General features: G+C 39.3%; 1 protein-coding gene across 1 annotated transcript; it reads right to left on the bottom strand.

Annotated features, from left to right (window-relative positions):
• Positions 1-374: 374 nt before the first annotated feature.
• LOC128472595 (uromodulin-like) lies at positions 375-12,558 on the bottom strand. Its single transcript, XM_053454509.1, has 11 exons — positions 12,473-12,558; positions 11,501-11,515; positions 9,894-10,064; positions 9,709-9,810; positions 8,643-8,863; positions 6,033-6,187; positions 4,447-4,692; positions 4,113-4,269; positions 1,608-1,677; positions 1,392-1,427; positions 375-592 (listed from the first exon to the last, which is right to left on the bottom strand). The coding sequence occupies exons 1-11, from the start codon at positions 12,525-12,527 to the stop codon at positions 531-533; spliced, it is 1,290 nt and encodes a 429-aa protein (XP_053310484.1). The 5' UTR covers positions 12,528-12,558; the 3' UTR covers positions 375-530.
• Positions 12,559-12,772: the final 214 nt, after the last annotated feature.

Raw genomic sequence — 12,772 nt, 5'->3', positions numbered from 1 at the left:
TACTGTTAAAACTGAGATACCCATCAAGGCCCTTAACTCCTAGGTCCTGAAGAAGAACATGCTCTCAAACACTTGACAGAAAACACGTACACGCAAACATTCACAAAACGTTTAATCCAGTTTCACTAATTAACACACCAGGCCACATTTTTCATATAGTACACCTTTATTGATTTTAATAATAACGACTATACACAATTCACGGATGAATTTTTAAAAAAAACTCAATAGTCAATAACATACGGTAGAGCTAAAAATATTCTGAACAGTTGATGCACCCTGCATCAAGGGAAAGGCAGGAAAAGCTAAGTGTCTCTGTCCCATTTAAGGGACAGATGTTAAGGTAACAACCCACTAACCAATGAGAAAGGTCTCTTTCCAACATTAAATATGACATACTAATGAGAGTATGTCGAAGGGAAAAAAATAAATTATTTTTAGTCCCACAGAATGAGGCCATGGTTACAAATGAATCTTGTAGATGTGGTTCATCCATATCCAGATCAGCAGGCTAAATTCTGATGGTCTCCTCAGAAGAACTTAAGAGAAAGAAATGAGAGCAGGCAGCCAGCAATCATAGCCCAAGATAAGGCTGGGGAGAAAAAAGAATAGGACTCAAATCATTATATGCCAATGCAAACACTACATTCAATACCTTCTATAATAAAGTTTTTCATTTGTTTCTGTGAGATTATCCCCAGTTTAAATATATATATAATATAATGTATAATACTGTAAACACCCAAGTCACAAAATATACCTCTAACTACAACATAAAGGAAAATTTAGTATTCTGATCCTGACCTACAGAGGCCTTAACAACTCTGCACCCCCCATATCTCTATCTAGATACTCTAGGGGTCTATCCTAACCGCTCTCTTTGTTCCTCTCATGACTTGCCTCTCTCATCCATTGTCATTACCTCTTCTCGCTTCTGTATCAACTCATCCCATCCCTGCCCTCTCCTATTGTTTTACTTTCCCCTCAACTACCAACTAGATTGTAAGCTCGCAAAAGCAAGGCCCTCTTCTCCTTTTTTACCTGTTTATGTGTGATTTCAAATGACTCCACTGATTGTAACAGCGCCACGGAATTTGTTGGCGCTATATAAATAAATGTAATATAGATAGATTGACGAGTTAACTGTTTAGCTTAATCAAGGACCCCTACTCCTTTAAGCAGATCTGTAGTTTTTGGTAAAGGGTCGACTACTATCCACTATCTGCTATCCTAGTTATTATGTAAAAAAATATTTCTCGTAATGTTTGTCTTGGATATCATATACCCCACTGCATGATGTACCAGTAGATATTTCAGTAATTTAGAGGTAGATAAATCCACATGTGTTAGACAGTACAACAATGCTCATAAAAGGAGGCTTATGATCATACCTATCTGGGAGCTAGAGCTGCTGAAACTGTAGTCCTCTGAAAGAAAAAAAAATAGTATTTCAATAATTATTAGGGCAACATATTTTATATACGAATAAAATAACAAAATAGACATCAGAAAATGGTAACCTAGTGAGTAATGTGTACTGAGTAATAGAGATTTTTATATAATGTCTAGAAGAAAAATACAGGTATACACTGGTGGGGTTATCATACCTTGTAGCGGAAGTCTTAATGACAATGAAGCATAGTCTGCGCTCATTCTAAGGTTCCGGTTGTCTTTACACTGTGGGAAACAAGAAAAACGATCATGTTTGTCTTCAGAAAAAAATAATATGTAGTGATTCATGGGACATACAGGTTATAAAACTTTATAAAAATAATCCTAAACAAGATTGTCCGCTTTTCTTGGCCAGCATAAGTAATTTACATTTCCAGACTTGAGGATAACTTGAGTTAACAATAACGTGAACCGGGCCAGCGCCACCTATAGGTAGACCTAACCGGAGCCGCCTCCCTCTATAGTGCTCAAAGAGCAAGGCCAGCTGTGTGCAGTCCAGTCTGCCACAGGGGAAGAATATGGTAGTGGGAGCGAGAGTCCTCTGACTCACTGCTCCCTCTTGGTGCTGTTGATTGATGGCTCAGTAGTGATGCCGTGCGGACTGTGACAAAGCACTGTGACAGAGGCCTTGCTCTCCTACCACAAGACTTCAGCAAGGTAAGTGATTGGGAGCAAGGTAAAAGATAAATAGTGAGAAAGACGGGAAAAGTGAGTGAGAAAGGGGGATACAGATAGGAAAGAAATGGGAGACATAGTAAGAAGAAAGTAAGAAAAAAGGGAGCTAGAATAGGAAACATAGAAAGAAGAGATAAAGAGGAGAGATAATGACATAGGAAAAAGTAGAGAAAGTGTGTTTGTGTTTTGAAAGTGTTTGTATGTAGGCCAAGTATGGCTGTGGGCAAGCAAGTGTGTGGATGCATATAAGCTAGGATGTTTCTGTCTAGGGGCAAGAGTGAATGTGCATGTGTTCTGACAGTCTATCCATTACTGTTACTGTTACTGTTTTGGGCCTAAAGGGTATAGAATGAATAGAAGGTGAGCCTGACTGAGAGGAGCCATGATTGAGAGGAGACTTGAGACTCTGAGAGGAGGCCACACTCGGCGCAATTGGGGTACTGGGTAATTCCTGTGGATGCAATCTGGGCAAGTCCTGTGTCTGTGTGTAATCTGATTGTTGGGACAAATCCTGTGGGTGCAATATTCTGGGTGCTTGATAAATTATGTGCTGGGGCAAATCCTTAGGGATGCAATCTGGCCAAGTCCTGTGCTATCTGGTTCTTGGAGTAAGTCTTTATGTGTGCAACCTGGGTCCTGGGGAGGTCCAATTTGTGAAATCTTGGTACTGTGCAAGTCATATCTGTGTGTAATATGGGTGCTGGGCAGTTCTGTGGATGGAATGTGGGTGCTGGGGCAAGTCCTCTGGATGCAATATTGGTTCGGAGCAAGTCCTATGCATGAAATCTGAGTGCTGGTCAAGTCATATGCGTGCAATCTGGGTGCTGGTCAAGTCATATGTGTACAATAGGGGTGCTTACTCTGTAAGTGAAAATACAGGGTTTGTATGTCTTATTCAGTTGATCTATACCTGCAATGTTGTGTCTTCATGTGTTGTTTATTTCATCTATCCCTGAACTACATGGAGGGAGGAAAAGACAGGTGTGGCACAGTGAAGGAGGGGGCGTGGGTGGCAAGAACAGGGCATGTGAACACTTAAACCTGGCCCTGCTGGTGGCTTCTGTGCCCTGACAAGCGGTGCTCTGATTGAGTGAGTGAGCATCCTGCTGCTCCAAAAGAGCATAAGGCAGCATGAAAGGCAGCTGTATATATTATATATATATATATATATATATATATATATATATATATATATATATATATATGTATATAAAGTTCTCCAGACTCCACTTCCTCCATTTTGTACCAGAGAAGGACTGAAGACTTAGACATCCTCAACACAGGGGGGTCATGTGTATGATGTGCCTTACATGACCCCGCCCCAAGGGTGTGATACTATAGGCAGAGCCATGAGGTAGAGCCCTGCGCGGGACTACTTTTTTAATCCCGCCCGCTCCCGCGGTTTTTAATCCCGCTCCCGCCCGCTCCCGCAATGTGGGTGTTCCGCTCCCGCCCGCTCCCGCCCGCTCCCGCCACATTTGTGGCCAATCATGCCCGCCTCCTTACCTGATTTCCCGCGCAGTCCCGCGCGGCTGCCCTCGAGTTGTTCCCTTACGGCGTCCCTTCTCTTGCTCCGCCCAGGAACAAGGCGGAGTCACAGGAAGTGACGTCACATCACGTGACTCCGTTTTGTTCCTAGGCGGAGCAAGCTAGGAGACGCTGTAAGGGAGCAGCAAGAAGGCAGCCTTGCGGGACTGCGCGGGATTACCGGGACCCGCAGGTACAGTGCCTGACCGTCCGCTCCCGCCCGCAGCCCCAGCAAGACCGCCCGCGCCCGCAAGTTTTTTGGCGGGTCCCGCGGGACCCGCCTCCCAGTGCAGTCCTCTACCATGAGGTTCTGCTTAAGGTGCCAAAAAAAATAACAATGACAGTTATACATACACTCCAAAAATCATGAATCAGCTAGGTTTTTAAGAGTGTTCTGTCTAACAGCCTTTTTTCTGTGCAGTTTCAAAGAGCTTTTTACACAAATATCATCCACTTACCCCTGTGCATCCTTCACTTATGTCACATATCCTCACATCACAAAATATGTAAACTTCTTGGAGATCTTTAAATGCAAAAGCCTTGATCTTGATTCTGGCCTCCAGACCCTCTCCATTTGTTATTACCTCTGTTAGAACTTCACCTTTAAAGGGACAACTGTAAATAAAATCATAAAAATGCATGTTTTATGAGGACCACAAAATCATGGATGTGTTTTCTATATTTAACCCTTCATATATTGTTCTGAAGTGTCCACCTCAATGCACAGAACATAGAGCATTAAGAGAAACTAGGTCATTATTGAATATTCTTTAATCAGTAAATACCACTTACCCTCCGCTTACTAGCTGAACTTTGTTTTTATCGTCACGATTGTTGGTGGCAGTGGCAAAACACTGAACTGCCCTCACAGTAAACCTCACTCCATCAGCATCTGGAATAAAAATTCCTAGGAAGATGTCGCTTCCAATTGATATTTCCTCATCATCTTGTATTGGAGAAGTGAATTTGTAATCATGATATGCAGCCATTTTAACAGCATATGCACCACCTCCACTGATTGGTTCTAAAGTAGCAACACTGTGAAAAAAAATATATAAAAATTGTTAAAAAAGTCCCAACCTAGCATTGTCAAATAGTTTAGCACTTTTCTTGGCGTGGTACATTTAAAGGAACAGCAATGCCTTTTTTGATAATTGAATATAGTCTACCTATGATATTTCTTACTAAAACCCTTTGAAGGTTATAGCTTTCAAGTAGGTTTCACACGGCAACGTGGGGAGTATCACTGAGGGTAAATCTCCCATTGCCTATACGGACTCTCCAGCAGCACATGATCGTGTGCAGATACCTTGCATTGCTGAAATATTGGCTTGCAAAAAAACTGGAAAAATGATATTACTGCTCCTTTCGAGTTAATATGACCACAATCAAGAATAAGTTTACAGATTTTTTAAGACCCATCTTGTAAACAGATTTCAATTATTTTACTAACATGCAACAATAATTATATTAAAAACCTTTAAAATAACAATACTACTAGGAGCATTTATCGTGCTATTGGTAGAAGGTTGGCTATGGCAGTGAACTCCATTGACCAACTGCTTTAGATTAGTTAGGCTCATCATAAAACTCATCATATATAAGGTGAATATCTTTGCCAATTTCTTGAAGTTTGCCAAGCATTTTGAAGCTCAGTCTCAATCAGTTCATTGGGCACTTCGCTTGCAGCTGAAAATAAAATAACCCTGGCAAGCAGAAATATCTCAGAGATTTTGATCCACCGTTCTAAAGTTGTAATCAAAGCTATTGTGCTCTACTCTAGCTCTAGTTATTCCCCAAAGTGACAATTGTATTTATAGGTTACTTATTAGTCTTACATACATCCCAACTTCCACCCTTGGCAAGTCAGGATACCAGGGACGAAGTCTTGGGGGTATCATCACTGGCGGCACTGTGAATGTGCACAAATCCTGCGCATGAAATTGGCACCGCAGGATTGCAGTCCCGAATCTCGCAGAACTCTACATGTGTCCCAAAAAGTGGGACAGAGGTAGAGAGCAGCAGGACAGTGTGGCGAAATCGGGACTGTGATGAACAAAGCAGGATAATTGGAAGGCATGGTTCTATGGGTGCTTACAGTACTTAGAAGAAGTGGATATTAAATAAAAACATTACATTGCTTAGTTACACATTTTATAAAGTTGAACACAAAGCCCATTAAGTTTAACTTCTCAATACTATTGTCAACATTGTTTTTAATATACACAATACAACACTTATTACAGGTCCTTCAATATGTGGGCAAGTACTGAGGGATAGTTGGTAGCAGCTTATTCAGGTTATTTGGTATCGCTGCCTACACAACTGTCATGTCATGACAAACCTTTGTTTTGGTCACAGTGTGTTTTTCCACTTACCTGTAAACAGGTTTCAGAGAAAAGTTAAGGCTGGTCTGCATCGTAACATTATAAGAGCAAGTGAAATTGTACGCTATGGGGTTTTTTGTGATAAGTATTGAATTCAAAGGGCCGATGTGAAGTGTGTTTGTGTAATGGATCATCTGGGAAGAATTCTGCAACAAGAACACATAGAATGGATTAAAATGCATTTCAATTATTGTATGGCATTACATTACTGAGGAAAACAAGGGCTGTTTTTTTTAAAATGAACATTGTTTTGAATGCTTTGCCCTTATAAACTTCTTATTGTGTGTGTTTTGAAATCAAAATTACTGATGTCCTATTTATGTATTGGAAACATGGCTTCTCTGTATACCAGTGAGAGCCAACAGCCCTCGAGGCATGGTTGACAAGGAACGTGTGATGTGCAGGTTTACCACCTTCACATACCACGAAACTCATCCCAGCTGAGATATCTGTGTCTAAGTAAAAGAGCCCTTATGATTAAACCAAATAGATCTAATATAACTATAGTCATTTAAAATGGATACATTGTAATCGGTTTACTAATTGCAAATACATAGGTGATGAAAAAAGCTGTATAGGTGGCAAGGACATTTTAAACACCTATTTCTAGCTGCTATGCCACATCTCCCATGGGGATAAGCTGTGCTTAAAAGATATAGGAATCTGTGTATTTTATTTAACCTCCAGTGCTTCTCCAGTTCTCCAGTGGAGCAAGGTGGTCTTACTTTTGCTGCAAACAAGCTCAGCTTTCTATCTGGAGATTAATGACATAGAAATACAGCCAACAGTAACTTGAAGTTTTTGAAATCATAGAGGGACTTGCGAAGCTTATATCATTTTTGGATTGCAAATGTTAGTTATCCTAGATGTTTAAATGTAGATTTGAAATGAAAACACACTTCCACAATTATATACCGTATTTGCTCGATTATAAGACGACCCTGATTATAAGACGACCCCCCAAAATCTGAATATTAACTTAGGAAAAAAAGAAAAAGCCTGAATATAAGACGACCCTAAAGGAAAAAAGTTTTAGCAGTAAATGTTAATTCATGTAAACTATTTTTTTTAATAAAAGCTATGATTGAGAAAAATATTTTTTTTTTGTTTTTATTTCTTGTATTTTCCAACCTGTCCCCCAGTTACGCACATCTGCCCCCAGGCTTGCCACACCAATATGGCACTGTGGCCCATGATATGCCTTTTAACCCTCTATATGCCACTGTGCCCCATGGTATGCCTTTTGACCCCCTATGTGCCACTCTGCCTCCAGAAATGCCTTATACCCCTATATCCCATTCTGGCATTTAGGGGGTTAAAATGCATATTATGGGGCAGAGTGGCATATAGGGAGGTATAAGGCATTCCAGGAGGCAGAGTGGCATTAAGGGAGTTAAAAGGCATTATATAGAGCACTCTGCCTCCAGAAATGCCTTATACCCCTATATGCCACTCTGGCATTTAGGGGGTTAAAAGGCATATTATGGGGCAGAGTGGCATATAGGGAGGTATAAGGCATTTCAGGAGGCAGAGTGCACTATTAAATGCCCCCTTAACGCCACTCTGCCTCCTGAAATGCCTTATACCTCCCTATATGCCACTCTGCCCCATAATATGCCTTTTAACCCCCTAAGTGCCAGAGTGGCATATAGGGGTGTAAGGCATTCCAGAAATGCCCTACACACACACACACACACACACACACACACACTTACTTACTTACTTACCGGTGCTTCCAATTTCCTGCTGTATTGCCGGGGCAGCGGGTTAACGTCTCATTCCGCGGCAGCCGGAAGGAGGTGGAGTTGGCAGCGGGGGTTTGTATGCGTCCGTCGCAAATACCTTCCCCGGCTGTCAGAGATCAGGAACTCTTGAACTCTGATCTCTGACAGTCGGGGAAGGTATTTGCGACGGACGCATACAAACCCCCGCTGTCAACTTCACCTCCGGAAGCACCGGTAAGTGTGTGTGTGTGTGTGGGGGGGCGACGACAGGAGGATCCAGGTCCCCTGCAGCGGTGCGGGGGATCTGGATCTTAGTCTCCTAATCAGACCTCTATTTGAGGTCTGATTAGAAGACGACCCCGATTATAAGACGAGGGGTATTTTTCAGAGCATTTGCTCTGAAAAAAACCTCGTCTTATAATCGAGCAAATACGGTATGTATCTTGACAGAATATGGCAATGACATTCAGTAACAAAGCAAAGAAAGAATTCAGCACCTATCTAAGACATAAATATTGTATGTAGTGGTGGGCTAAGCAATATATGTCCATACAGTGTGATGGAACCCCAATATTTATGCCTCAGGTACGTGTGTTTTGTAATGTTTTTCACAGGGCATGCACTGAACTGTTACTTTGTTTTGTTATGTGCACCTCTATTTTTGTATCTTTTAATGTCAGTCAGTAAGCTGAAACTATAGTCATTTTGAAGACTTACTTTACAGTTATGAAGGAAATACTAAAATAACTGAAATTTTTAAATAAACAACATTTTGTTATGGATAGTTTAAAGGCAAAATACGTTGTGGCTGTTTCCTTTTAAATAGGCGTTAAGTGAGTAGGTACAATGAAAATTAATATAATAAACCATGTTTTACCGTTGCTATATTTCCACACCATCCGGTTTGTGCGTTAACCTGAACATGCTGCACACGCTTATTGTCTATGATGTCTGTATAATCGAAGATACACTCAGATGATTTGTTATTCAGCTCCAAGTTGTTGTAATCATACCCAAGGTATGTCACAAGGCACCGACTGAAAGAAGTAGTCATTGTAGATCCGTCGCAGGACAATGATGGTACCAAGTCATTTATAGCTGAAAAGAATATGGCATTAATACACCTTAGTAATTGGTTTATGGCGCATGCACTGTTTAAGTAGTAAATACAAGTAATACAGTAAATATTGTTTTTTTTGCTTTGTCTTTTCAAAGGGGAACAAAGCCTCATAACAAATTAACCTCCATTAATAGAGTTAAGTTTTAACGTTTGTGATTAAAGTTCTGTTATTCTAAAATTTATTCAAAGAGAAAAAAATACATATTTGCCACATTAACATAACATATTTGCTATTCAAGATGCCTAAGTGGACCAAACTTGCTCAGGTTTCAATTCACCCATTGTATAGATGGGACAGTTTTGCTTGTATGAAAAGTTACATTTCCAAACACCTTTTTAATAAATGCAGATGCTTCCTAGCCTAGTTACTGTCTGGCTTAATATTAGGAACTTTGGTGTCAATTTCTAAATTTATAATTGAGGTTTAGTGAGTCACATGACAGTAGCAATATGTATAGATAACATTTGCCTGTCAAAAATGTACTACTAGCTTTTAAAATGTATGCATAAACACCTTGGATGACACTAAACCATCATTAATAAAACAGTTTTGTACACACATATATAACCTCTATTATCTCAATACCCCTTTTCTATTACCCAAGCCCATCCAAAATAATTAATTACGCAATTTTTTTGCCTAATTCACACTGCTGGCATTTAAACCACAGAGGATGCAGATAGGGTCACATATTTTGTTGCCAAGGCAGCAAAAATCAAACAGCTTTAAAACAGAGCATCTGTTTATTTGTATGCTATAATACAACATATTAAAAGTTAAAATAAAGTTAAGAAAAGTCATATCAAGGAAATGGAGACTTACTTGCATTGATGTATAAACTATTTTGACAGACACAAATTGGATTATTACCAACAATTGAACATTTTTCATCTCCAGCACAGGGTGGACTGCAAATAATCTCATCTGTAAAAGATACATGGGAATTAATGAAGAGAGGCTTCTTCTCATATTACTGCCATTGATGTTTTCAATGTAAAAAAACTAACCAGTGCAGCAGGAAGCTGAAGAATTCCAGTACAGTCCAACAGGGCAGCAATCATTGGAATTCATAATACACAGATTGGGGAGACAGGTATCCATACCATCTCCACAAAGGCATCCATTGCCACTTGTGCAGTCCCCACCACAGCCAGTGCACATAGGATACTCCGTGCCAGCTGCAGAAAGGTTGAAAAAGAACTTGTGTTTTAAAAAAAAATGCAAACTTCCTGGAACAAATGTTACCTGATCTTATTGGATAAATACACACTAAACATATGTACCAAAGCAGGTACCAAATCTGAATAATGTGAATGCACGTACATTAGAAAAAACACACACAATAAACACAAAACTGGGGGGTGGAGCTGGCAATTAAGGGATTGAGAATGGTTTTATAGAATAGGAACACCTATGATGTCTGATGCCTGCATATCTATCTGGGGTATCTCCTGGTTTGATTTGGAATCTCCAGCTGATGCCCTGCCTCCTCAGGTCAGTTTCTGCTTTCTCTGGGCAGGGTAGCAGTGTTTAGCCACACCCATTCCCCTCATCTAATTTTGCCCTTTTCCCTTCCACTCCTATTGGCTATCTAGGGTTAGCCCCACCTCTGCTTACTAACCCTGCCTCTTCACTGTCATTTCCCCAGAAGAAGAAGAGCTCCATGTTTGCAACATATTTTAACCAGAATCTGATCTATCTGCTGACCTTGTTCTTTCTCTTTTAGCTAGTGAGGCTGTCATAACTATCTCTTTTTCTCTGTTCCACATTGTTCTTTTCACCTTCTAACATAGACAGCCTGTCTGTCACATAACACATATTAGGCAGGGGGTGAGGTTGTATTTAATTAACGCTTATATTGAGCTCCATCAGCCTATCGCAGCAACCGTATGAACCATACAGACTCAATGCAAGTCTTTTTGTGTAGTGTAGAATTAATTCAGGTCACTGAACATACTTCACCGGTGTCCTTTAAGACAAACAGTCAGTCTTTAAGAACTAACTACCCTGTCCCTCTTTCCTCCTTCATGTCCATCTTTTCTAGGAGCTCAGAATGGTTACTGGTCATCACAGCATCCTTTAGCTCTAAAATGCGCATTTAGTATCAAATAAAGTCATTTATAAATTGTGTTAATAAAACACACTCTTCCTTTTGTAAGCAGCTATCAATAAATCACAAAGTGAAATAAAAAGTATTGATAAGTGCTTGCCCCTAGTCGCAGGCCTTAAAACCGATTATTATTATTATTATTATAGAAATAAAGGGATATATGGTAAAAAGTTTAAAATGTAGTTATATCAGCATATCAACCAATGGAATGTTCTGCTGGGCTGTTCTATTGGTTGCTATGATGATAAGACCACCCGAATCACTGATTATACATAACCCAATACTGTCGGAGAGGTCAGTTTAGAAATATAATTTCAATTATCAGCTATTCATTAAATAAACAGACTCAGCTCAGTACGGTAAAAGCATTATAGCAGCACTTAAAGTTTTAAAAAATACCTTAAAAGAAAACATCTTAAATGCATTTCCCATATACTGGTACATGCTGTATTAGAACATATAAACGCACAGAAATCAATAAAATTAAATTAAAATTAAACTTACCATAGCAACCAGCTCCTGAACATAGAAAAAGAGACAGACATAAATTAATATGTAGACATGTATATCATCCTTATGATAACATTATTTTCTTTTGAATTATTATTATTCAAGTACTGAACATAACAACACCAAGATAAAAGAGTATTGAAAGTAGTAGCATATTAGTTATGAATATATGTTTATTCAATCAAACTTAAATTATTCAGATATCATGAACCTTTTGAAGGATTTGTTGTATTTGATAGCACCACCTCTCTTAGCTAACCTCCAAACCTTTATAGCCCTTACTGTAAAGGATCCCTTCCTTCATTGTGTATGAAATATTCGCACTTCCAGTCTCAGAGGATGACCTCTTGTACTTTGTTCATTTCTGTTAATGAACTGGTCACTGGAGGGCTCTTTATATTGGCTCTGTACACATGTATACATCATTATAATATACCTTCTACTTGGAAGGGCTTATTCACTAAAGCAAGATTTGCAAACTAGTTTTCTGTTTGGAATTGCAACCCAGGGACTTAACCATGTATTGCATACATTATGTTTTTGTACCAAGCCTTCAGGAGTTTCAGGAGTAACACATAAGTGTTGGTCTTATGAAGTCTAGACATTGTTAATGTTGTAAATGACATAGCTGGAAATGGCAGATTTTTAATGAAATATATACATAGACATACAGAGGTCCTTTATCAGCAACCATCACTCTTGTGTTACTATGGCACGTTGTGTTAGCTAATCCAAGTTTAAGTAAGTTAATTGATCAATATAAAACAATTTTGCAATATATCTATATATATACTACAATGCAATGGTAAATCTGTTTCTTACATCCCAGTAAATCTTCTAGTAATTTAAATTCAACTTTGTTCAGAGCAAAAACAAATACATTGTCAAGTGCAATGATGCTTCATTCAATGTTATTTCAAACAGTGGCACATTAATGTAATCACCATTTCAATAAAGAAGTCCTACCTGCATGTTTCAGAAGAGTGGCCAGGACAAATATACCAAGAAATTTCATTTCCATTTAGATTCCTGTTGTTGATGTTTAACAAGAGATGCTTTGAGTTTCTGATAATTTGTGTCAGCATCATCCTACTGTCCTTCTTTTTATAGAGGACACAACACCTGGCAGGTGAGGAGTGGTTACTGCTAATAGCAATAGGGTTGGGTGTAATTCATAATTTGAGGCTGTAGCTGGAGGGCTATTGGGGACATGATGTAGTTCAACGTCAATAGGTAGGGTTGAATTTAGCCTTAACTTTAGTGTAC

The sequence above is a fragment of the Spea bombifrons genome, chromosome 2 (assembly GCF_027358695.1).
Source record: "Spea bombifrons isolate aSpeBom1 chromosome 2, aSpeBom1.2.pri, whole genome shotgun sequence".
In the NCBI taxonomy this organism is placed as follows: domain Eukaryota; kingdom Metazoa; phylum Chordata; class Amphibia; order Anura; family Pelobatidae; genus Spea; species Spea bombifrons.
This window is presented reverse-complemented; position numbering and strand designations above follow the sequence as displayed.